This window comes from Mesocricetus auratus, unplaced genomic scaffold (genome assembly GCF_017639785.1).
Source record: "Mesocricetus auratus isolate SY011 unplaced genomic scaffold, BCM_Maur_2.0 Super-Scaffold_100011, whole genome shotgun sequence".
Taxonomy (NCBI): Eukaryota; Metazoa; Chordata; class Mammalia; order Rodentia; family Cricetidae; genus Mesocricetus; species Mesocricetus auratus.
This window is the reverse complement of record NW_024429195.1, coordinates 52,936,356-52,962,938: the sequence shown is the minus strand read 5'-3', so window position 1 is coordinate 52,962,938 and position 26,583 is coordinate 52,936,356. Positions and strand designations below refer to the sequence as shown.

General features: G+C 44.8%; 1 protein-coding gene across 2 annotated transcripts in view; it reads left to right on the top strand.

Moving 5' to 3' along the window:
* Positions 1–26,583, top strand: part of Cpm (carboxypeptidase M) — a 64,726-nt gene that overhangs the window by 21,668 nt on the left and 16,475 nt on the right. For both annotated transcript variants that reach the window (XM_040754828.1, XM_040754829.1), the window contains exon 3: positions 21,946–22,043. In XM_040754828.1, the coding sequence (XP_040610762.1) occupies positions 21,946–22,043 (98 nt within the window). The remainder of the gene's footprint in view (positions 1–21,945; positions 22,044–26,583) is intronic.

Sequence of the window (26,583 nt, the reverse complement as noted above, 5' to 3'; positions counted from 1 at the left end):
TGTAAATGTTCTCAGGCTGTGGTAAGCCATCCTAGCACATAATGGCAGTGGCAGAGACTTGCGGGCCTGCTGCAGAAAGACCTTTGGCCAGTTGGTTCTTGATGGACAGTGAGGGCCAGTCGTCTCTGTGCAGGCTCATGAGAGGCTGAGAATAGCAGGAGAGAGTGCATCTCCACATTGCTATTAGGGGGCGCCAACAAAAAGGAAAGCACGTCTTGATAATTGCTGTGAAGAGCAGAGAGGGTTTAAAGTCAGGGCTGGGCCGCTCTCTCAGCGTGGGGAAGTGATTGCTGTGAAAATGGAGAGCCTCCTAGAACCCACGTAAGGCTAGTGCTTCTGCAACTTCAGCACACCTCGAGGAAGACGGGAAGTGGACGTGAGAGAATCCCTGGAAGCTTATGGGCTGGCTAGCTTGACATATGCAGTGTGGAAACAAGGTGGAAGGCAAGGGCAAATCTGTGAGGTGGTCCTTTGTAGCGTGTACATGTGTGACCACACACACACACACACACACACACACACACACACACACACACACACACACACACACACGAGAAATGGAGAGAAGCGGAAACATTAGGGATTTGTTCTTGCCCCCTGGAGCTTCATGCTTTAACCCCAAAGTGCATGCTTTGGCAGCTCAGTGTATTAATGTTATTTACTGAAACTGAGAACACTAGAAGAGGCCAGATCTGGGGTGGAATCAAGAGCTTGGATACAGATCTGGCATGGTGACGCACACCTTGAATCCCAGCACTTGAGAGGCAGAAACAGGAGGATCTCTGTGAAATCAAGGGCAGCCTCATTCGTATACTGAATTCCAGACCAGCCAGGCTTACACAGTAAGACCCTGCCTCCAAAAACAAAACCTCTGATTTAAACATTTTTCTTAATCTTCAAATCCTCAAGAGATCCCCAGGCAGGACTTCAGTGGGTATTTAGGTAAATGGAACTCAGGAGAAGTCTGACCGTGAAAATGAACTTGGGAATCATCCTACTACTGATGATATTGGCAGCCATGAAAATAACAAAAAGAGTGGAGATAAATGAAAGGTTGAAACAGAGCTGTAGGGCAGACCAGCATTTACAGTCTGGGAGAGCTAGGAGCCAACAAAGTAGAAATGAAATCAGTATTGAGACAGATAAAAGCTAAGAGTAGTGGCCACAAGAAGGAGGAGGTACCCAGGGTCCCATGGCTGTCCACTAGGGATGTGCTGGAAGGCCTCTTTAGTTGGTTTCTTGGTTTTGTTTTGGAATGATTCTTATAAGTCACGATAAACTCGTACTCAAGCCTGAGATTGCAGCAAGGACACAGAAACAGTAGGCTGATGCTATGATGACAAGAGCTGGAGCAGGCCACAGAGGTTCTGTAAACTGCAGACACATGCAAATCCCTGCTTCCAGGCAGGCCCACTCAAACCTTGGAGTTGAGAGTTCTGCATAGCCATGTGACCGACCAGCAGAAGTACAGACCTCTAATGACACACATTGCATTGTTTTGAACCATGCTTTTATCCTGACCCACTGCCTTGGGATTCAAAAATAGTCTTTAACTAGTGAGTGTTTCAGGTCTTTAGTGCTTGGTTGAGTTCAGGGTCATTGCCAAGCCTGCAGGTGTTCCCAGAGATAAGCAAGAACTGAAAAAAGGCAGATTGGCCTTTGTTAACCATTTCTTCTCAAGGTCATGGTTAATATTAAATGTTGCTGGAAGTCAAAACTGAGAGCCATAAACTTAGGTAATATGACCCAAACTATAGTTAATGAAATTGCGCTTTTCTGTAGACAGGTTTATTTGCTTTAGAAGTTGTTCAGTGCCTAAAATAGTTGGTGGCCTGTGCTTGCCTAGGAATATGGAGGTAAAGAAGCTAGACGTGACCCCTGCCCTGAAAGCATTGGAGTGAGCAGAGGGAAAGCAAGGCGGCTAGTAAACATGGGCAGGATGAGTTCTGGGGTGGGGGCGGGGAGAGGGGCGGCATGGCAGGACTGAAGGGTAGTCAGCCAGGTGGAATGGGGGAGGCAGGACAGACAGTGGGCCTGGGGCTGATGGAACCATCGACTTAGAGATACAGAAGAAGCCACTGTGACTGAGGGGAGGAAGATGGATCTTAAATGTCCAGTCAACGTCTTTTCAGTCATTCAAGGGGGAGCACACCCATCCTGGGGATTGATGCCTGGTAGGAAGGTGACAGGTTCCATTTCTTGATTGGAAAAATTTCTAGAAGTTTTATAATTGGATAGGTTGTTTTTTCGATATATTTATCGCCCCACCAGTGTGCATGTGTGTGTACCACAGTGTTAGTGCTGAGGGTGACGTTTGCACCATGTGGATCCTAGGGACCAAACTCTGTTTGTTGACCCTTTACAAGAATGTGTGTGTGTAGTGTACACACACACACACACACATCCCTACAAGTTTGAGCAAACAAACACAGGAAGAAACAAACAAATTAGTGACTCCAAATTAGAGCTTAGTTACTGACAGGTTTGGTTCATTAACCCAAATCTGCCACCCATTTATGAATTCATTTAATACATTTATTCCTTGAGCCCCTTAGGAGGGTATAAAGATCAAAACCCAGGCTTCTTCCTTTCAGCACTAGAGCTGTGGGAGCTGAAACCCTGTTGCTGTGGTGGCTGGGCGTGTCTACAGGCATTGCCCTGTTAGTGATTCCACTGCTAGCCATTGCTAACTAGGACTGTGATCCCAGGTCTGGACCCTGGGATGCTTGAACAATAGTCCTAGTGCTCCTAGGCAGAGTTGGGGGGTGTTTCCAGATGATGCGGATAGGCAACCTCACTTGCTTACATAGCTGGTCAGTGTAGAGTCGGGGCCTGACAGACAATCCAAGAGGCAGCTCCCACCTTGTGTGAGATGAGACTTACCTTCTACGACTGGTCCAGGATGAGGGTTTATTCCAGTGTATCTTAGCATCCACACCATCTTAACCTACGCTCACTGGAAAATACAGCCTGGGATGTTTAGGTCATTGTGTGCTTTGTTTTTGAAAATAGAATGTCCATAGAACAGTGGGTGAGTCCGGAAGAGATCTTTGACTCCCTTAACTTCTCCCTAGAACTGGCAATATTTGTGGTCCCAGGGGAACGGTTTCCATTGGACATTCTGTTCTTTGCCCTTGGGAGACTGTGTCCCCAGGAATAAACGGGATATATGATGGTTAGCAATGCAGCTGGTCTGTGTCACTCAATGCTTAGTACGCACTAGCCCTAAGTCCTCACTCTTGTGAATGAGATACTGCCTTGCTCGATTTGCAGATGAGCAACTGAGGCCCAGGGAAAGTGGCATAGCTAGTAAGGAATAGAGTTTTGTCAGAATTCAGAGCCCCAGTCCCCGTTTTCACATAGGTCTCTAGGACATGGAGGCATCAGTAGAGTTCAGCTGGGCTCATTGGACCTAGGTGAGGAGACAGGAGCACTTAGGTCTCCTCGCCCCAAGCCAGAGCAGCTCAGCTTGGACGTCTACGTTGGGTTTCCACATGAGATCTTACAGGGATATAGGTTCCACTCCTAGGAGTGAGTTTCGTGAAAAAAATCTGTATTGACTTGGAAAAGGAAACTGAGCATGCACTATCAGGAGCAAACTGAGCATGTGCCATCAGGAGCAAACTGAGCATGCGCCATCAGGAGCAAACTGAGCATGTGCCATCAGGAGCAAACTGAGCATGCACCATTAGCAAGTTAATACCTGGAGACACACGTGATAAGAGTCCCTGTACTTTGGGAGGCTACATGCCAGCTGAGATGTGCACGTGGGGCACTTTACAAACGTCTGGAGACCTCCGAACTTGATCAAAACAAGATGGTTAAGAAATATTGAGTGCGAGGGCCTAGGCCCTGCTCCAAATGATATGACTGACTTTGAAGATCCCCCATGGAAGGCCTCACCCTCTCTGGGGAGCAGAGAGGGCATGGGATAAGGGATCGGTGGGGGGCAGGGGAGGAGGGGAGGGAGAGGGAACTAGGATTGACATGTAAAAGAAGCTTGTTTCTAATTTAATTTTTTTAAAGGGGAAAAATATTGAGTGCATCCCTATATTAAGCCAAATAAGGCGACTTGACAGGTCACCTGTGATAGGCAAGCTCTGTGCCTCTGAGCTTTGTCCCCAGATTGTCATCTTGATTTTAGAAAACTTAGAAAGAGGTCTTCGTATCAGTTATGGGAATTGGGGGACTACCAGAATAAGAGGAAAACACCTGGATTCCAACGGTAAGAAGCAAAAATGCAGCCATATGATTAAAACCACCTAAAACGGCTAACATGACAGATTTTGTTATATGATTTAGCGCAATTATCGTTTTCTTGTTTTTGCTTTGTTTTGGTAATTGTTTTAAAAACCTACTTTGGAAGGAATATATAAGAAAGCAATCTTGGAAGTGAGGCATCATGTTTGTTTTCAAATGTTTAATATAAATCCTTCTAAATAGTCACTTTATATTCGATCTAGACTTTGTATTACATAGGGCAGATGAGGGAGGCTGGTGGACACATCTAATCCTCACCAGTGAAGAGCATGTCAAGTTAGGAAATGCTACAGCTGTCCTTTTGAGTGGGGATGGGGTTTCTCTGTGTAGACCTGGCTGTCCTGGAACTCAGACATCTGCCTGTCTCTGCCTGCTGAGTGCTGGCGCCACCACAGCCCAACATACATTTTTATTTTTAAGACATGGTCTCAGTTCATAGCTCTGACTGGCCTGAAACTTGCTATGTAGGCCAGGCTGGCCTAGAACTCACAGAATTCCACTTGCTTCTGTCCCCCAAATGAAAACATTTCTTTTAATAAAAATCATTTTTTCTAAATGGATTCGTGTGACACATGTATAGACTATGTATAGATATGACTAGTCATATCTAATTTCTCACACTGGTTTTTAAAAATTAGTGATGTAATACATCAGACATCACTGAGCTGTACACTTAGTAAATTGTGTGGTGTGTGAATTGTATCTTAATAAAGATTTTTATTTTAAGAAGACAACAGAAAATCGGTAAGGTTATGGCAAACCCCATCAATGGGATAGTATACAACTTTTATAAGAAGGATAGGCCTGACACAATGCCCAGAACATTCTGTGAGGTAAAAGGGCTTCGGCACAGACGTGCTTCTGTTCATCTATCGTTCTGGTCTATGGGCACCACCCTGGCAAGAACCGCGGGGCAGCCTGCCCTTCTCGCCTCATCCTTTTAAACTGCTTCGTAATTGCTTCGTGCTGTGTTTTTGCCGTGATCTAACTAATCATTCCACACAGGTGAGCATTCCGACTGTTTACAACTTTTAGATAGTTCAGACAGATGCCGTGGAGAGACACTTTGAACAATCACCGGTGCACAGGCATTTCCCAGGGTGGGCATCGCCAAATCAAAAGCTCCTCACAGACATTGGTGCCCCTCCTGCTAGATCCTGACAGTTCCCCTTCCTCTGAAAAGACGCTGTTTGTGCTCCAATCAACACAGGAGAAAGTACACTTGTCTCACATTCCTAATCAATGCTTGAACCTCTCCCTATTTCAGGAATTAAAATCCCTCCGCTTTAAATGCCATTTTTGTGACTGTATGGAGAATAAGTGAGTTTTCTCATTATCTAGCAAAGGAAGTGCCCTTGGGGACCTAACCCTGACCTAACCTTCCAGTCTGTACTTTACTTCCTATTTGTCTACTAACTTGTAGAACTTCTTAGGCATTCTGTTACAGATGCAGCAGATATTTTCATCTACTTTGTGGCTTGTCTGCTGGATTTTGTTTTCAACATTTTTTCCCTATGTAAGTTTTTTCATTTGTACGAGGTCCTATTCATCAGGTTTTCTCTTTAAGCCTTTACATTCCATGCATCATTTTAAAAAGTCACCTTTACCCAAAAGTCATACACATAGTCTAGCATTTTTATAGTTTCATTTTAGACCTGAGTTCATTTGGAAGCTCTTAGAGTGGTTTGTCACCAGATTTCACATCCCATAGAATATACTTATGAATGTTCACATTTTTATGTGTTAGTGACTTCCATAAGCAGAAATAGCCATGAGGAGTTTGAAATGCAATGCAACGAATGATGTCTAGGAGAGAAGAGGGGAAGGATGAGAAGTAAGACCATAGCCTAAGGAATAGATTGAAGTTATAGTGGGTCCAGGTAGGTACAAGAGGCCAGAAGAGAACCCCTGTTTACTCTGTGTCCTGGGAACTAAGGTACCTCAGGAAACACACGAAGCATAGAGAAATGTCACAGCTTCACAGAGGCCAGATGACAAGTCAGAAGGAATCGGAGTTGTGACAGAATCCATCATCTGGGACAAAAAACAAGCTTGAGTATACCCTATTCCAAAAAATATCCCAGCTCCAGATTAACTAACTGCCCGTTACTTCTGTTTGTTGTGGCTTGAGAAGGTAGTGGACTGTGAACGTGTTTAAACATGTTAATTAACATTTTCTTGATATTCTAGAAAGATAATGTTATGCAGCAGAAGTATGGATAACAAATGGACAGATAATTCTTTAAGGACAGCTTGTCAAACTCTCTAGAATTACCTGCCCAAACCACCACAGTTCTTTCTTCCTTTGGCACTGGACCCTTGTAACCCTTAGTGTCGGTGACACCAAGTTTAGAGCACCAGACAACCACACAACACATCTGCTGACTGCAGTGTGTGCCAGGCCCTGCTCCAAGTACTTTGAGAGCTAGCTTTAGCTCCTAGACTTCTTTTTCTTCACGTGTAAGTTATATTGATTTTCTTAAACTGATGCTTGTATGTACACATTAAATGGGCAAAACGTAATTTTTCAGATCTTGACATGTTATACTCTTTCCTCTCAAAGGTAAATTGGAATTTTCATTTCTCCATAATAGTTTTTGAACTTTCAGTTTGTAAGTTTTATTCTTAGAGAATTTCAAACATGAAATATGATCATTCCCCTGAAACTCCCCCCCACCAAGTGTCTTCAACGTATCCTCCCCCGCCACCACCAACTTAGTAGAGTAGCCCCCACAGGCCTGCTGCTGACTGAGAGCGTCACTGATCTGCTTGACCCTCGCATACACAGGGCTCTGTAAGCAAAGAATTATCCAAGAAAGGCTAAACTCGTGTTACAGGATCCTTTCACTCATGGTTTGAAAGAAAATTGCACAACGATTCAGAAGACCTACATGAAAAGACCTGCAAGTAGGTTTCCTGGGACCCTCCTCTTGCCCATCACAGGGATGTTTTAAGACCATTCGCATCCTTTAAGTACAAGAAGAATAAGTGCCTGCCGCCGGCCCTGACTCTCTCCTATCATGTTGTATCTCCCTTAGAGAGCATCAACCGTATATGCCTGTCACATTATCTTTCCTCGACTTCATCTCCCTCACATTCCACATGAACACAAAAGCTGTAGGTAAAACTGTTTCCCAGCCTTCCTTCTGGGCCTCTTCATGCCTTCTCACGCCCACTTATCATGATGTGAGGGGGCTTGAACAATACCTTACCCCTGGTTTTAAGAGCTGGTCTCTTCCTTCGTGATTGTTGGGCATGACTCCAGGCATTGCCCTATTAGTGATTCTGTTGGTAGCCATCGCTAACTTGGAGAGCAAGGAGAAAACCTTACGAATCCTCTTGTCTGCTTCTCCCGAGAATCTGCCTCATCCATTCAGGCCTCCGTTAGGTTGGGTGGTGTGGTAAAGCCTAGTTGTGATTCGGGTCCACAGATTCCCTCCACTTAACTGAAGCAAGGTGTGCAATCAGAGGATAGAGGCAGGCCATCAAGCGCTGCAAGGGACAGTGCAAAGTTGTGACTGTGAGCCAGGCATGGTGGCACACACCTGTGACCTCAGGAGTGGAGTCAGGAGAATCACGAATCCCGCCTGGTCTACACCATGAGTTTGTGGCCTGCCTAGGCTACATAGTGAAACCTTGTCTCAAAATAACAAAAGTTCTGATGATGCCGGTGAATTGCCGTACATAAATCCAGTATGGTTAAGAGTGTCTCTGGAATGGCCCCTTATGGTTTGGGGAACTTTCTACTAAGGCTTCTGTGTCGTGTGTGTTAAGTCAGTAGTAGGCCTGTGGATATGGCACGTGGCCCACTCTTTCTTGAGAATAACTTGCCAGTGAGCAGTGTGCTGTCTGACCAGGCTGCGTCCTATCCTTTGTGAAATTGGCGGGTGTGAATTGTTAATTAAATGAGTACAAGCTAAGATGGAGATAAGATACACTTGCGTGGGCGGGGAAACTCAGCTGCTGACAGGCAACCGTCCTGTCTGAGGTGGCATTTCTCAACACATTGGAAGGCAGAAGCTGATCTGAGATACAATCTAATTACAGTGTGATGAAGCTACCAAGGGGAGCCTTAAAAACCTCAGTGGAGGTGGTCCATGTGATCATGGATCTTGCGGCCAATGGGTGGTTCAAGGCCTTGGCTTGCGACATACTGAGCAAAAGTCGCAATGGAAGGTAGATGCTGAGGTCTCTCAAGTTACAGTCTTCAGCTTGCAGAAGACTTGAGACCGGGTGATTTCCAAAGTTGTGGGTTTCGTCTGCTACGCCTGGGCCCACTTTACAGATGGTGTTGATTTTCAGCTGTTGAGAGTATCGAAGCTCTTACAAAGACAAGAAAAGAATCAGCTAATGACTCTCCAGAAAGCAGAGGCTTAGTGATGCCAGAGGTGGATGGGACATCAGTCTTTGCTTCTGTGGGGTGGAAGAGTGATGGCAGAGACAGTGTGCTCACTTTGTTTCCAGAGTTCCATGCCTCAAGTCTTTGTCCTAAGAAAAGGGAGCATCATTCTGTCCAGAGTGGAAACAGAAGCCCTGTCAGGCATTAGAGTGAAAAAAGCCTCAGCCTCGGAGAAGACTCCATTTACACCCCCCACACACACACTGGAAACCAATTTGGGAGGAAGAAGAAGGAGCTTACCCTACACATGCTGATTCCGTTTTCTTGTTTTGTTTTCCTTATTTGTGTTTTGTTGTGTGATTTTTTGAAATAGAGATCTTGCCATGTTGCCCAGATGGATCTTAAACTCTCGGGGTCAGATGATCCTCCCACTTTAGTCTGCCAAGTGAGTGGCATGGCAGACATGTACCACTACACAGGGCCTCTTAGTTCTTAGATTAATCGTTTGCCTTTGATAAATTAACGACTGAATAATAACCGTACTAAATGACCACATAAATCAAATAATTTAAAAATGCTTTTGTTCTCTTTCCTGGTTACAATAAAAATTTTAAATTCCCATCTTTTAGTTAACATTGTTATTGGCGTCTATGATTTTCTTTCCAAAAACGCATGGAGTACCAAGCCAAGAGAGGGAGAGAGGGGGGAAAGGAGAGACTTGATAAGTCCATGTTTCAGGAGGGTGACATAGTAATGTTTCTTTATATGCTTCCCAGTATCACTAGTATAATTTTGCTTTTTATCGAGAGGAAGCAGACTGTGAATTCCTCACCCCAGGGTAGACATTCTGTCTCCCATGGATTTGAACAACCCCAACATCTCTTGACCCACCTTCTCAAGAAGCTGGTGGACTAGGGCATAGTTTCTTCTATTGCTCTTAAAACTTTTGTCCCCAACTGCTTTTTGGTGAAGACTTAATATTATTATGGCAGTATTAAGTTCACAGCAAATCTGAGAGGAGGTGCAGAGAATTCTACAACCTCTGTCTCCTCCTTCTGCACATGCTCCCCACTTTGAGCTTCCCTTCCCAGAATGCATCCTTTTTACAATTGGTGAGCATTCATAGACACACTGTAAGCAGCCAAGTTCCGGGTCCCATTAAACAGTATTCTCAACGCCATGAGTTCTGTATATCTGAGTTCTGAATGAATCCATGATGGCATGAATCCACGGTCATCACACCAACACACAGAGTGCCTTTGCTCCCCTAAAATCCTGCCTGCCACTTTTTTGTCCCTCTTTCCCCTCCTAATCCATGGCAACCACTGATCTTTTTACTGTCTCTGTAATTCTTCCTTTTCCAGGGTAGTCTGTACTTGGAATCACACAGAAGCTCATCTTTTCCAGTTGGTATCTTTCACTTAGCTACATGTGTTCAATTTTCTTCCCTGTCTTTCTATGGCTTGATAATTCATTCCTTCTTAGTACTATGATTCTATTGTCTGGCTGTGCCACAATTTATCTGTTCACCTACTGATAGATATCTTGGTTGCTTCCAACTTGTCAGTAAAACTACTACATTTATGTGTGTGTGTGTGTGTGTGTATGTGTATTTATTTTGAATGTGTGTGTGTTTGGAAGACAACTTGCACAGGTGAGTTCTCTCCTTCTACCATGAGGGTTCTGGCAATCTAACTCAGTTCTTCAAGCTTGGCAGCAAAGTGCCTTTACTTAAGTCAGTTCACCAGCCTTGTGTCTATGTTTTTACATGGTTGCAATTTTTTTTTTTGGTTTTATGAGACAGGGTTTCTCTATATTGTTTTGGAGGCTGTCAGTCCAGCCTGGCCTCAAACTCACAGAGATCTGCCTGCCTCTGCCTCCCGAGTGCCGCCCGGCACATGGTTGCAATTTTTATTTCATTTGGGTAAGTAATGAGGAGTTTTGTTGCTAGATCATACATTAAGTGGAGATTTAGTTGTGTAAGGAACTTCTAAGTTGTCTTCCAGAGTAGACATGTTGTTTTGCACGCTTACTAGCCATGAGTGAGCACCGTACCCTCACCAACATTTTATACTGTCAGTGTCTCAGAGGCTGACAATTCTAATAGTCGCATAGTTGTGTTAGTCAACCCTTCCTTAACATGGAAAACAGATGAAAGAACATGTAAAAGGAGAAAATTTGGTCTTGGCTCACAATTTCAGAGCAGTTTCAGCATGGTTACCTGCTCCATTGCTCTGGGCCTCTGGTGAGACAAAATATTATGGCAAGATATAGCTCAAAGGGCATAACCCAAGTGCCCTCTGTCCTCCAGCCAGGCCTCCTCGATACAGCCAAAACAGCACCGCCATCTGGAGATGGAGCCTCTGGACCATGAGCCTGTGGATACATTTCACATTGAGGCCGCAGGGATGTGGAAACACATTTTCTTCTACATTTCTCCACTGACGTACAACACAGAGCATCTCTTCATACACTTCATTATCGTTTGCATAAACTCTTTGGTGAGGTGTCTCTAAAATCCTTGACCCACTTTTTAGCCAAGTGGTTTATCTTGAGACATGGTCTCTCACAGTCTGGCTTCGAGTATACTGTGTAGCTGAGGAGTGGCGTTGAGTCCTGGATCCTCTTGTCTCTGACCCCAATTTATAGGTGTGTGCCACCATACCTGCCAAGTGATTGGCTTTCTTCATAGTGAGTTTCAGGAGTTCTTTCTGTGTCTTTGATAGATGTCTTGGATCAGATGTGGCTTCTGCCCATGTTTTCTCCCAGCCTGAAGCTTGCCTTTCACCGTCTGAATCCTTCAGATTTTGCTTTGAAATGTTTCAACCCTATATTTAAAAAGGCAAAAATACCCAACTTCACACATCTGCTTGATGTTAATATTTTGTCACATTTACTTTGTCATGTATGAATTCTATTGGTTTTTTGTTTGTTTGTTTGGTTTTTGTTTTGTTTTGTTTTTTCTTCTTGAGACTGTTTCTCTGGATAGCCCTGATTGTCCTGGAACTTACTTTGTAGACCAGGCTGACCTCAAATTCAGAGATCAACCTGCCTCTGCCTCCTGAGTGTTGGGATTAAAGGTATGCACCACCACCACTTGGCTGAGTTCTGTTGATTTTACTGAACCATTAGAAGTATTAAATACGTCACCATGAGTCTGAATATAACTTCCACATAGTCACAACATACCATCTTTAAACTAAGAAGCACATTAGCTCAATAATATCAGACAACATACTGCATTACTAAGGTTCTCAATGGCTCCAGCAATGCCTTCTGTAACTTTTGTCTCTCCGATTATTTCTTTAATTTTATGTGTGTGGATATTCTTCCTATATGCATGTCTGCTGTGTGTATACCTAGAGCTCTATGGGATTAGAAAAGGGTGTTAGATACCCTGGGGTTGGGATCAGAATTACACAGACAGTCCTGATTTGCTATTGGGTCTTCAGAATAGAAGTCCTTTAAAAGAGCAGCCAGTGCTCTTATCCCATGAGACAACTGTCCAGCCTTATAATCGGGGGCAATCCCTTTGCGCTGTGATCATATCAGCCAATCTGTCATATTGAGCAAACTTTCTGTCCTTGATTGATTCCTAATGAGCCGACTCCTGTCTACAAGCCCTTAGCTTACCCCATTTGATGATTCCTTGTAGTCACTCCAGAGGAGCCAAACTCGAGCTTCTCAACATGGCTTCCAAGCCTCATTAGCATTGAGATAGTTAAAATCTGCATGGTGACCTCAATCACTTCAGAAACAGGCCATGTGAGAAAACATTGTGTAAGATGTTTGTTGCTGATGATCCAACACAGCCAGCAGAGGTGACATATCTTCCCGCCCTCATGGTGGTGTGTACGTGCCACTTCCAGGCTGGGCACTGTCCTCTGGCCCTGGGAATTATGAGTTTAAAATGTAACTTCAGCTGATGCCAGATGGTGTGAGGTGACATGTATTTTGTTAAGGCCTTCGGAAGAGCGGGTTTTCTGAAGCCATACTCCATTTTCCTTGTTATGCACTTCAGGGAGTATTGGTCTATTCAAATGGAGTGGCAGATTTCCTGGAGCATCTGCCTCTGCTGACTGCTGGCCAAGGTCTCCATCACAAGTTTTGGACACTGTTTATATTTGAAATGTTGCTTCAATTGCTCTAATGAGGCGCTATCCAGAAGGGCCTGAGGTTTGTCCATTAGCATACATGACCTTGCTGTAGTTTTGGTGCCTTTGTAGTTGTTTGTGTTTTGTGGTGCATGGGCTCAATCCCACAACCTTGATCATGCTAGGGAGGTGTTATACCACTGAGCCGCCTCCTCAACTCACTGACAATATGTAGCACAAATCTAATTGGTCTTAATAACAAGAACCTGGAGTCGGATATAGGGTTTAATGCTGAAAGATCAGAGAAGCAGAACAGCCAGCCACAAGTTCTTACCTCTACTGAACCTTCAGACCAAAAGGGTGATCCCATCCCTACAACCCCTCAGACTGAATGCAATGAGCTTCTGTCTCCTCCCACCTAAAATTTCTCTCTCTGCCCGGCCATATCACCTCCCTGGTGCTGGGGTTAAAGGCATATGACTCAAAAGTGTGAGCTCTGTGGATCAATCTCATGTAGTCCAGGGTGGCCTTGAACTTGCAGCGATCTGTCTATCTCTGCCTCCCAAGTGCTGGGATTAAAGGTGTGCACCCCCACTGCCTGTGCAAGCCTGGCAACCAGAGTGTAATCTGGACCCCCATGTAAGGGTAGAAGGAGAGAACCAACTCCACAGAGTTGTTCTCTGAGCTCTGCATATGCACTATGGCATGCAAGTCTCTACCCCTCGCTGCAGAAATGAGAGAGGGAGAGAAAGAGGAGGAAGAAGAAGGAGGGAGAGAGGAGGAGAAAAGAAAAGAAGAAAAGATGACTAGTTAAGCTAGAAGACAATCTCACTGTCATGGGAGGGCCCTGGTACCCTCTAGTTTCAACTTCAACAGTAGCCTCTCTGTTCTTGTGCTTCCCTAAAGAGAAGACTTCACTAAAACACAAGCAGTGTTCAAAATCAAGCAGTTAAGACTCTAATTAAAGCAAGCAAGGAAGCAATACATCATCAAAGAAACGTCTCTTTGCAACAGATGGAGACCATTACAGAAAACCACAGCCAATCAAAATGCAGAAAACGAGTGATTGCGTGGTGCCCAGCCCTAAACAATACATCTAGAAAGCAACTCCTGCACCTACATGAAGCTCAGGGATCACTGTGGAAGAGGGGGTGGAAAGTTTGCAAGAACCAGAGGACCAGGAAATCTGCGGTGAGATTGCATCTCTGAGAAATGTCAGGGAAACATCACCCATGAAATGTCAACACGATGGCTGCCTAAACAAGACCTGGGCAAGGATGACACTGGTAGACACGCTAACTCGGAAGTGAGAAATCTCACCACGCATCCGCCTAGATAAGGAACTACAGGCAACCAAAGGATGCTGAGGATGGGGGAAGTAGTCTTCCCGGGGAAGAACCTCTGTTGGTTATCCTATCCCCAGTGGTCAGCCCTGGAGTGATAGACATACAAGTAACGTTATAGGATTATGATAGCAGTCAAAGAAAAAGAGGCAAGCATTTGGGGTGGGGAACACGTGGGAGGGCTTAGAGGGTGGAAGGGGAGAGAAGAAATTGATTTAATTTTATTTTAATACCAAAACAAGTTTTTATATACTCTTTAAAATGTAAGAGGTCTAGCCGGGCGTTGTTGGCGCACGCCTTTAATCCCAGCACTCAGGAGGCAGAGGCAGGCTGATCTCTGTGAGTTCGAGGCCAGCCTGTTCTACAAAGCGAGTTCCAGGACAGCCTCCAAGATAATACAGAGAAACCCTGTCCCGAAACCCCCCCCCAAAAATGTAAGAGGAGTGAATCAACCAGTAGCAGCCCCAGTCTTGTTAGTCATGGGGCTTAGATTTCTCTTCTTCTCCCTCTTGCCCTTCCAGGCCATCTTCTAGAAAAAGCCACTTTTACCCAGAACTCAGTCTAAGTAAATATACAGGATGCAAGGATATGTGGAAGAGCCTAAGCACACCTAACGTTGCAAAGTTCGATAGAGGGAAGGGTAACAGCGCTCTGCCTTGGCTCCTCTGCTGAAGAAATCCCTGAGCTGGCACAGTGGCCACTGTCACTAGCATTCCATCCCGACCACCAGTCCGTTGCCACCATTATCTTCTGTGCTGTTTCGGTGCCTTGAGTTGACCCACCCGTTGTCCTTATGTCATATCTTTGGGGACCGTTGGTTAGTTCATCCTGGGTCTAACCTGAACCACTGAACCAGAACGCTTCTGTTGGTAAAACAGAAATCCCAAAGGACCATACACTATGGGGATCCCATCTTTTAAAACCCAAGGGACTGGAGGTGTAGAGCACGTGTGGCAGAGCATGGGCATCACATGTGTGAGGCCCCGGGGTTCAGCCCCAACACCAAGAACCTCTAAGAAATCCCTAAGTACTTGTTTGCACTTCAAGAGGGTGCTTAACGTCTCTTCGGTATTGCTCGCCTGTCCTTCAAAAGAGCAGATTCAGTTGCTCTCTCTCCCCCAAGGGACCAATAAGGGAAGCTGGGGCTTTTTATAGTATGAGACCTCTAGAGATTTTTTTCTTTCAGCTTTGGGGATTTAAAAACAAGTTTCCTGTCCCTGTGTGAAGAAAAAAAAATACTAGAAAAAAAAAAGACAGAGATATTTTGATGGTTGGGACGTGATGATTTTATGTCTATTTTTGAAAACTCATGAATAATTTCCAGTTTGTGGTGTGCAGAAGGAGAACAAATAGAGAGAAGGAGGCCTAGAAAGTGGAGAGTAGAGAGGAAGAAGGCAGAGGATTCGCCTTGGCTCCTCTGTTTGGTTGATGGCTGCTTGGTGATGACATGCACTCCCGTGTCTTTAAGAGTCTCAACCAAGTTGAAATCAAACAGTAAAAGAGAACGTATTCCAGCCTGATTGTCTTTCCCTTTTTCAATTAAAAAAGCACCGTCAGGCTGGAAGGGCAGCTCAGTGGTAGAGCGCTTGCCACTAATCACTCGTGTTCTTGGCAGAGCACACACTAAGACCTGGGTTTGATGCCTGCCATTATCTATGCTTTTACTTTTTTTTAATTAAAAAAATAAAAATGGAAGTCCTTTCATTTAGGAATTAAAACTCCCTAACCTTCCCTCCTCTCCCCTCCTTCCCCCCCCATTCAGCAAGAAGTAAAATGAAGCCTAGCATTGACGATTCTCTGGTCCACACCATGGGGATGGATGAATGAGCAAATGAAACCCCATCCCTCGGTGTGTGTTGGCAGAGTCTAACCCAAAGCCAGATGTTTGCTTTGGGCCTCAGGACTCGCTTACAAGGAAGTGCTCCGAGAAGGTCCATCTATTCTGGAATGGAAAACTGACTTGTACCCAGAGGCACTGTGTTGGCAGGTCACAGGTGTTTCCATAAATACTGGAAAAACCAAAATCCTCCATCTAATCTCTGGGCCAGGGGTGACGTCAGCTCCAATTGGCCTCCTCTGATTTGCCTGTTAATTTAGCTGCTTGTCTGTTTATCCAGCATATATTTATGATCCTCTGTGGTATCGTGCCGGGCCGTACGAAATGCACAGGGAATCATGCCTGCATATACACTGTGGTTGCAGTAAGTGTGGAGTGTTGCCTGAGAGGTATCCAACCCAGGCTGGGGAAAGTAGGGTTGTGCAGGAGAAGAATAAGAAAGATGTTGGAGCCGGTCGTTGGTGGCGCACGCCTTTAATCCCAGCACTCGGGAGGCAGAGGCAGGCGGATCTCTGTGAGTTCGAGACCAGCCTGGACTACCAAGCGAGTTCCAGGACAGCCTCCAAAGCCACAGAGAAACCCTGTCTCGAAAAACCAAAAAAAAAAAAAAAAAAAAAAGATGTTGGAGGCCAAGTGGCCTATGCCTTTAATCTCAGCACTCCGAGGAAGGCAGAGGCCGGATGAATGCTACAAATTCAACATCAGCTTGGTCTACACAGCAAGTTCTTGGCTGGCCAGAGCTACACAGGGAAAGCCTATTTCAAAAATTAAAAGGCAGGAGCGGGGGGAGATAAGAAGGAAAGGGAAAGGAATAGCGGCAGGGAGGAAGAGGAGAATAGCAGGAGGTTAGATGGAAAAGGAATTTTTCTTGAGGAAGTAGTCACTGTGGTCACACTATCCATGCTCTTTAGGGGGCAACACATTATGATGACAGGCTAGAGCCTGGCAAGGTCCCTGTTTCCAACTTGGTCTCATATTTGTAGTTTAGCCCATGTATTTGCTGTCCAGTTCCTCTGTGTGTGTGAGAGAGACAGAGAGAGAGAGAGAGAGAGAGAGAGAGAGAGAGAGAGAGAGAGAGAGAGAGAGAGAGAGAGAGAGAGAGAGAGAGGAGAGAGAGGAGAGAGAGAGAGAGAATCTTGCTTTGGTTTTATAATGACTTCTCTACTTCACAGGCAGAGGATGTGTGAACTTTGGAGACAGATTTAAATTTAAAAATGAGGTTATACTGACCTAGAGAATATATGGTGCTCAACTCCTCAGTGGACACGATATTGTTTGCCTGTTGTGTATAATAAGCCTCTTATGTGGGTGGTAATGGGATTGTCCGTGGGAAATGCAAGGGTCTGTGTCAGATCCAAGACAAAATGAACTCGATGGTTTTCTCTTTTCATGAGCTTTTTTAAAATCTAACTTTATTTTGTTTTGCCAATTTTTGTCTTGACTTTTTGTTTGTTTTGATTTTTGTTTTTGTATTGAGAGACAGAGAGATACTACTTTAATCCGTAAAAGCCTTAAATTAAATAATGGAGTCATCGGCAAAGGAGCTAAGTATAATTTAAGAAAACCAAGTAGGCCAGGCAGTGTGGTGCACACCTTTAATCCCAGTACTCAGGAGGCAGAGGCAGGCGGATCTCTATGAGTTTGAGGCCAGCCTGGTCTACAGAGCGAGTTCCATGACAGCCTCCAAAACAATACAAAGAAACCCTGTCTTGAAAAACCAAAAAAGAAAGGAAGGAAGGAAGGAAGGAAGGAAGGAAGGAAGGAAGGAAGGAAGGAAGGAAGAAAATAAATGAATAAGTCTAGAAAGTATTCACTATTATTATGTGTGCACATGTATATGTGATCTCTGTGTGCACGGTACACACATGCCCTGGAATCTACGTGGATATTAGAGGATAACTTAGGACTCAATTCTCTCCTTCCATTGTGGGTCCTGGGGACTAAACTCAGGTCATCAGGTTGGTGGCAGGCACTTTTACCCACTGGGCCACCTTCCCACTGCATCTTCTCTATTTCAGTGAATGCTTCTAGACTGTCAATCTTTTCCTGATCCTCCATACAAACCCAGCGGTATCAATGTCACAAGCCCAGGGTTTCTGTCCACACTAGTTAGTAAATCAAAGCTGAAATATCTAGAATGCAAGTTTCACGTATTGGTGGTAAGGGGAAAGCTGGTTCTCTCCTTCCACGTGACTTTAGGTCAGGCTTACACAGCACGCACTTTTACTTGCTGAACTGTTTCTCCCACCTAACTCAAATCTCTTGAGCACACCCATTATTTGCTAGAAATAAAGTATTTCCAACCTTACTAGGGGGAACAAATCTTGCTTAAATTTTACCTTGGCAAGTGTATGGTTAAAAAGCGAGTGGTTTATGGACTTGAGTCCATGCTGAGGGAGCCCAGCGTTGGTTGGTAGAGAGAGCAAGTAAAGCCCTTTAAGGAGGCCCTGATTCCAAAAGGGTCGTATGCATTGTTCAGGTGACCCATTGCTCTTATCCTCACACTGGGAGCCATTGAAGTCACTCAAGGTCAGTTTCTTATCTTGCAGTTCATTTAGAGGTCATCCATGCCAAAAGTGGGATTGAGTTTCCCCCTGACATGTGTTTTTCACTTATGTTTGATTGATTTGGTTTCCTTTCCCTTATACTAAATAATACTGGGCATCCATTCACTATTGTGTAAGTAACATGCCAACAACTGCAGACTTTGAATTATGAACAACAGCTGGCAAATGTTGTTGAGAGGGTACCAAATTTTTCCCTTGACTATGAGGATCAAGACTACACTCAGTATAAATCTGTGACTACCCAGCCTCGAAAGCACTAATCATCACCAAAAAAAGCAATTATCAGAAAAAACTCAAAGAACCATGATTGATAGCTCCCTCATTAAAAACAACAACAAAAAGATCAACTTTGTTCTCTATAAAAATGTTAACTTTGTAGGGCTGAAGTTCCAGATGACCAGAGAGTTGGCACCAGAGGGCAACGGAGGAGCTGTAGTTAACTAACTTCAGGTGGGGAAATGATGTCCCTGTCCACATGGCAGACCCGGAGTCATTCTCCAGAATCGTGTTCAGAAGCACTGTAGGTTAAGCCCTGTAGAGAGTGTCACGGTTCCCTGCTGGAAGGTTACCCATGTCTTCCTTCATTCTCCACACACGACAGCACTGCACATGTGTCTCTGTTATTATATATGCCACGCTGGTGTAATTACATTTGCATACTGCCTTTCTTCACCAAATCAGAAATTTAGGGGCTTCAAATATAACGCAGTGGAAGAACAAGGATATAGCATGTTGGATTCAATGTCCTGTACCCTTCTTTTAAAAAAATGTAGATCATGACTTACTTGTACACTTTGAATTAGGACCGATGACTGGATATTTGTAGCCTTCAATAACTCGAATGAATGAATGAATGAGAACTGTACATAGTACAGGGACTATTAATCAGCTAAGCCACATTCTGGATATTTTCTAAGAACTCTTGCAGTTTTACTGAGTTTAAAGCATCACCCTATCATGGCAGAGTTCCCTGGGGTTTTATTCCAATTAATTATGAATAATGCTGAAAATATGAGTGCAGTATTTGTCTCTCCTTGGTCCCTCAGGTCAGTGAGCACTCCTCAGCCCTTAGGTGTCCCTGACTGAAGGAACTGGACAGGAACATCTATAGACCACTTACAGCCTTAGCCCATTTGCTGCTGTTTAACTCGTTTCCTAGGCTCTTAAATTCTACATGAATTTTGTGTGTGTATATCTCTATATATGTATGTATGTTTGTATGTATTTGTATTTATGTATATGTAATATATATAACATACTTTGCTTTTTTTTTTTTTTTTTGGTTTTTACGAGACAGGGTTTCTCTGTATTGTTTTCGAGGCTATCGGTCCAGCCCATCCTCGAACTCACAGCGATCCGCCTGCCTCTGCCTCCAGAGTGCTGGGATTAAAGGCGTGCACCACCACCGCCCGACCATACTTTGCTTTTATATATAAATATATTTTTTTAATCAAATAATGATTTTTTTATTCTTTTTTTTAAATTTAGATAAGAAACAAGGTTGCTTCACAAGTCAGTTCCAGGTCCCTCTCCTTTTCCCTCCCCTCCTCCCGTGCCCTCCCCCCATCCCCCTCCCCCCATCTCCCTCCCCCCCCCCGTTATCCCCTCATTCCCCCAGGGAGGGTGAGGCCCTCCATGGGGGTGTCCATAGTCTGTCATTTCATATAGGGCAGGGCCTAGACCCTTCCCCAAGAGTTCAGGGTGAGAGTGCACCTCACATTGTTCTATGGGAGTCCAAAGTCCGTGTGTATACTTGGTATGGGTACTGATCTGCTGCCCAAGGCTCAATAGATTACCTAGGCCTCCTCACTGACACCCAGATTCAGGGGGTCTTATAAATCTCTGAAACCACATTAAAAGAGCTAGACAATTTTAAAGTCAAAAGAGACTTTTTAATCTGGGTTTATTGGTAGGAGAGGGGGTTAAGGCAATGTTTTGCTATATGACCATGGCTTGCTGGTACTTGCTTATGAAGCTCAGACTGGTCTTGAACTCATGGCAACCCTCCTACCCCAGTCTCCTGAGTGCTGGGATTACAGGTATGCACCACCATGCCTGACTTGACTTCTTAATTATGTCACCAGCTTGGAAATTAAGCCCCTTATAAAGAGGAGTCCTTTTTTATTGATAGGAGGAGTACTAGAATTGAAGTCAAATAGGCCAAGATTCAGTTCTTCACCCTGGGAATCAAATCATAGTCTCGTACTGGTTGTGTGATCACAGCAGTTTGCATAATAGCTTTTCATTTGAAAGTTTGATTGGCAGTCTAGCTCAGTGGTTCATGACAAGCACTTAAGTGTACAAGGCAGAGTGCCAACAGTAATGCCTGCAACACACACAACCTCAGTGATCTTGTTTCTGCCCTTGCTTGCCTGAGTCTGTGGCTGCAAGGGGACTTGCAAGCTTTCCTTGGCATTGTTAGGTTGGGCTGTGGTTTCTGGCTTACTTGGCAGAATCCAGTGGCATCAGAGGCACAGCCAAAGCCCAGCATGGCAATGCATGCCTGTCATCCTGGCACTTGAGGGACTGATGCAGAAGACTTGTTAGTTTGAGGCCAGCCTGGGCTCCAAAACACCAAAAGAGCAGCTAGAGAGACGGCTCATCAATTAAGAACACGTTGCTCTTCCAAAGAGGATCAGGGTTCAACTCCTAGCACCACATGGCATCTCATAGCCATCTGTAACTCCAGTTCCAGGAGATCTGACGCGCTCTTCTGACTTCCAAGCACATAAGAGGTATACACACATGACTGCAATGTGTATACATACAAGAGGTATACACATGCCTGCAGTGTGTATACATACAAGAGGTATACACACATGCCTGCAGTGTGTATACATACAAGCATACAAGCAAACACTCGTACACATAAAATAAAAATAAGTAACCCTTAAAAAAAAACAAGGAGAAAGCACATTCCTTGCTGGTGTGCAGAGCCTTGGGTTGATTCTCCACCACTGGAAAACAACACAACACAGAAGGTACAGCTAAGACCATACTTTGTCAGCACCCGAACACAAGACCTACGATAGAATACAAGAATACAAGACCTCTCTTACTTAAAAAAAAATCACTCCTAAATTACAAGTTTCACTGCTCTTTCTGCTTTCCATTTCTTTGCTTATAAGTTATGGCACTCTTCCAGTCAACCATCAACTGTGGTTTTACTGTATAATTGTGTGTTTTAGCAAGATTGTTGCTACAAGGCACTAGGATCCCAGAACACAGTACATAAGTGTTTGGAAAATAAGATCAGTGTAACCTAATATACTGCTCTTTTAAATTACATTCTAGGGTAATAAATGTTTCTATTAAGTTGAGTTTCTTTCCATTCCGACAGTAAATAATGAGTATTTGAAGCATAGCCATGTTCATCGCATGAACATAAGTCACCGTGAAATTTTAAAGTCGCCAGGAGGGGGAGACGCATGCTAACCTTCTCAGTCTCTCAGCGTTCATTCGTCATTTTGCGAAATAACTTATTTCTCTCTCCTTCTCTGTAAAGGTAGAAACCTGTGGGTTCTCATTGTGGGGAAGTCTCCAAAGGAACACCGAGTTGGGATTCCAGAATTCAAATACGTGGCTAATATGCACGGGGATGAGGTATGTACCCGGTGGGAATATCCGCAAGAAACTTGCCCTCAGGTTTCCCATGGCCTGTGTCCACACTGACAATAAAGCCTGGATGAGCATCACACGTTGCATCAGGCAGCAGGGGCCCGCATGGTCTTCCCGGGAGGCGTGGGAGGAAATTGAGGGAGCAGGCACTAGCAGCATCAGACAGTGTGACTGTATGCTTGGTCCCCTGAAGAGTAATCGAAGCTGCCCTTGTGTTGGGGCGCTCTCTGCGCTGCCTCCAGCCCTGTGCAGACTCCTTCCTGGGTTGCTTTCCCGTCTCCTGTTGGCAATTAGGAAACCCAGCACAGGAGTTCTGTTGCACTTGAACTCCAAACAATGAGAAGACACCAAATAACCATCCAGACTCCCAGCATCTGGTATTTTTAGTTTTTAATTTTTAATCTTTATTTATTCATTTATGGCGCTGGGGATTGAAACCAGGTCTAAGCTTTCTAGGCAAGTATTTCATCTCTGAGCTGTCCCTCCAGCCCACGAACATGACGTTTGGAGCTATCTGCTACAGCTCTGGGACTTCCAGGGTGCAAGCCGAGAGGCACACAGCGTTCCTTCCATTAGACTCCATAGTATCGTCTCTTCCAAATTAGAGGAGATGAACCCTGTTTTTACTTTGTTCCACAAACCACCCTCTTACCACTCTTACAAGAATGACTGGTACCCTAGTTTGCTTTCCCTTGCACTGATGAAGACCACGACCAAAAGCAACTGAAGAATAAAAACAGGTTTACTCCAGGTCATTGAGGGAAGTCAGAGGAGCTCAGGACAGGAACTGAAGCAGGCATGAAGGAAAGCTGCTTACCTCCTTCCTCTAGCTCATCGTCAGCGTCCTTTCTCATATGTCCAAGACCACCTGCCTAGGGGTTAGCACCACCCACAGTGGACTGGGCCCTCCCGCATCAATCATTACTCCAGAAAATGCCCTGCAGACTTGCCTATGGGCCAATCTAATGGAGATTTGCTTAACTCAGGTTCCCTCTTTCCATGTGACCCTAACTCGTATCAAGTTGACTTTCCCAGCCAGGATAGTAGGGCTGTTGAAGATGTCCACCTCTTTCCCACCTTGCTTCCTTAGGATACTTTCTTTGTTGTCTGTATACCAGGACTCCACACAGCTGAGGGAGGAATGGTAGCTCCCACTGTAAATGAAAAGTGCGTTTAGTTCTAGGAATTTCAGAGTCCATGCATATGGCCAGAAGCACAGCCTGCTGGTTTCCAAATCATTCTCAATCGCTGGGTGGGATGCTCTAGTCAGTGCTGGACCTTGTGACCCGATTTAACCTCCTCAAGCTCTGGTTCCATAGGACCTGGCTCCACCCTTTATGACACACACGGCCAGCCCTTGCCAAGCATGCCACCCAACCCGTCCTGCTGAGAGGCTGTTTCTTGCAGCAGGAGTTGAAATGCAAATGTATGCTTGCAAGAAAGGAACCTGATTTGGGGTGCATAAAGAACAATACAACTATTTTGTTGTTGTTTTTAATCATAATGGACTGTTTCTTTAAAAGACTTCATGTTGCTGGGAGTCTGCCCCAAACTGCCTTTAATGAACAGCTCTCTGTTACACACAGCGGCCCAGACTTCCTTTTCCTTTTGCTATCTAGTCTATTGATCAAGGGCTCCTGGAATCCATTTTTAATAAGAGACAGATGGCACTCATTGTCTCCAGGAAGTTATTTATTGACTTCCCGGGGATTCAGAGGTTATAGGCTGATGCTCAGAAATTAATCCTCAGAACCAAACTTCCAGAGAGGAGCGTGGTCCCTGCCCTCCCTCCCCTCCCTGCCTAGCTGTGTTTGCCCTTTCTGTGTTCTTTCACAAACTCTTGGTATCCTCTTTCTGGAGCGACACTGTGTCCTATCAAACCCAGGCTCTCTGGTTCACCCTGAGTCTATAAGGAACACTGAGAACGGATTTAGGATGGAAGGATAATGGAGAAAGCATTCCCATGTTCTGAGTGGGGATCTGAAGCATTGTGAATGCTTTTGTGTCCCAGCTCATGGCTGTGGCTGTGTGCTCTGCAAGCCTGTTAAAGAAATGTATTATTCCGAACTTGAGGTCTTGTGGATTCTGCTCCTATTGGTGCCTCTAGGAGTTGGAGACAGGGGTGCCCTACCTGGAAGCAGAGGGCTTTCTCTGAGCATAAAATCTGAGCCCCACCATGATCCGCTTAGATTTTTTGGAACTGAAAGTATTTTCAATTCTTGATGATTTCAGGCCTCCTAAAAAGCCATGTAACTAACATCCTGGGCAGTGACTTTTGCCCGTCTTTAGAGGTATTTCTCAGTGTCCTGATGTGAACTTAGACCTCTGACCCCAGGATCTTTAGTGCTTCCAGAAGTTTAGTGCCTCATGGTAAATTCCTGTAGGAAGCATACACACTGAGTGGCGGGGTAGACCAAACAAACCACATGATTTTTAAAGGGCATTTCCTCTCTCCCCTAGACACCACCACATGGGGGGTCCATAATTGGTTCTATGTGCTTGATGAGATTAATTGAAGCATCAGGGCCCATTTCTGTCCCCCTGTGAATTTCCACTTTGCTCTTTAACACCTTATTTTAAAATCATGTATCTTTACATTAAAATAATAATGTTAAGGGCCAGTGAGATGACTCAAGGGGTAAAAGCACCTGCTACCAAGACTCATGACCTGAGTTGGATCCTCAGGGCCCAGGCGGTGGAAGGAGAGAGAGCTCCAACTTCCAAAAGATGTGCTCTGACCTCCAAACACCCTGGGACATGTGCATCTCCACAGACAGACAGACAGACCATTCCCTAGACAGGAGTCTGGACCTTTGTAAGAATGGAGAAATCACTGGCATGGTGACCCACACCTTCCTATTATGTGGAGGTCAGAGAAAGCATGCCTGTGGCATGAATTCTAGTTGGTTTTAATAAAAACTTGGAGACATACATGGGGTTAAAGCTGAAGATCAGGGAAGCAAAGCAGCCAACCACTAGAGAGCTCTCACCTCTACCAATGCTCACACAGAAAGGGCGGCCCTGTCCTCAGACTGCATCTCCAGACTGCATCTGTCTCCACCAAACCTCAGACTGCAGTGAGCTCCTGTCTTATATTCCTCTCTAGTGTTGGGATTAAAGGTGTGGCCACCACTACCTGGTCTCTATGGCTAACTATTGTGATTAGCTATGCACTCTGATCTTCAGGCAAGCTTTATTTGTTAGATCATAAACCAAATATCACCACACATGCACAATAATGTAACATTTAGGTAAACACTGAACAAGAAGAACTAAGCAATCAGTAAAGGGATTAAACCTGTAACAACCCCAATTGACAGACTTATTGCCCCGGCCGACCGACACCCCCAGCTACCTTACAGCATAGTTTTTTGTTGTGATACAGTTTCACTATGTTGTTCTGTCTTTAGAGCTCACTGTGTAGACCAGGTCTTGAACCCACAGAGACCCACCTGCCTCTACCTCAGGAGTATTGGGATTAAAGGTGTGTGCCACCACACCCAGTAAGCAATTTTAAACTAATTCCCACTGGTTCAAGCTTTTGCTCCCCTCCCTTCATTCTCCCCCCATCTGTCTCTGTCTGTCTCTCTCTCTGTCTCTCTCTGTGTCTCTCTCTTTGTCTCTCTCTGTCTCTCTGTCTCTCTCTCCTCTCTGTCTCTCTCTCTGTGTCTCTCTCTCTGTCTCTCTCTGTCTCTCTCTCCTCTCTGTCTCTCTCTCTCTGTGTCTCTCTCTGTCTGTCTCTATCTGTCTGTCTCTCTCTGTCTCTCTCTGTGTGTCTCTTTCTTTGTCTCTCTCTGTCTGTCTCTCTGTCTCTCCTCTCTGTCTCTGTGTCTCTCTCTGTGTCTCTCTCTGTCTCTCTCTCTGTGTCTCTGTCTCTCTCTGTCTGTCTCTCTCTCCTCTCTGTCTCTCTGTCTCTCTCCTCTCTCCTTTTTCTGCTCTCTTCCCTCCCTCCTTCCCACGTGCTCTCTCACTGGTACCCATCATGGAGATGCCTTCAAATTTCCACCATCTCTAAGCATTCTCTGTAGAATGAGACCCAGAAGCGTTTTTACCTATCCGGCCAGTTCCCGCTTGGCGGGTGAACTAAACTGATACAGAATTGTCTTCTGCTTTCTGAATTGAGTCACCCGGGGTGGAGGTGGGGGATCCCCGAAGCTGGTGTGTGTCTCAGGCCTGCCATCGTTTCCAGGGACCCTGATGATAAAGAAGTCCGCGTTCTCTAGCAAGTGAGTGTGGAGAACGGCTGTTAAACTGAGAGGCCATTTCACCACATTCTCTTAAAGTTGGGCACCCGAGGTTCCATACTCCAAGCCTTAAATTTAAGGGAAAAAGAGAAGTTTATACATAAAACATGAATGAGTACTTGAGCCGTTTATATTCAGTCTATGGAGAATACATTTGAATAATATTTGTCATAAATCACAGGGCGGCAAATATGGCCCAATAAGGAAAATAATGAGAGGATTTTGTTTAACTCCCTCTGAGACATTGTATGTTTTGCCTCAGCCTTTTAAAACTAACTGGT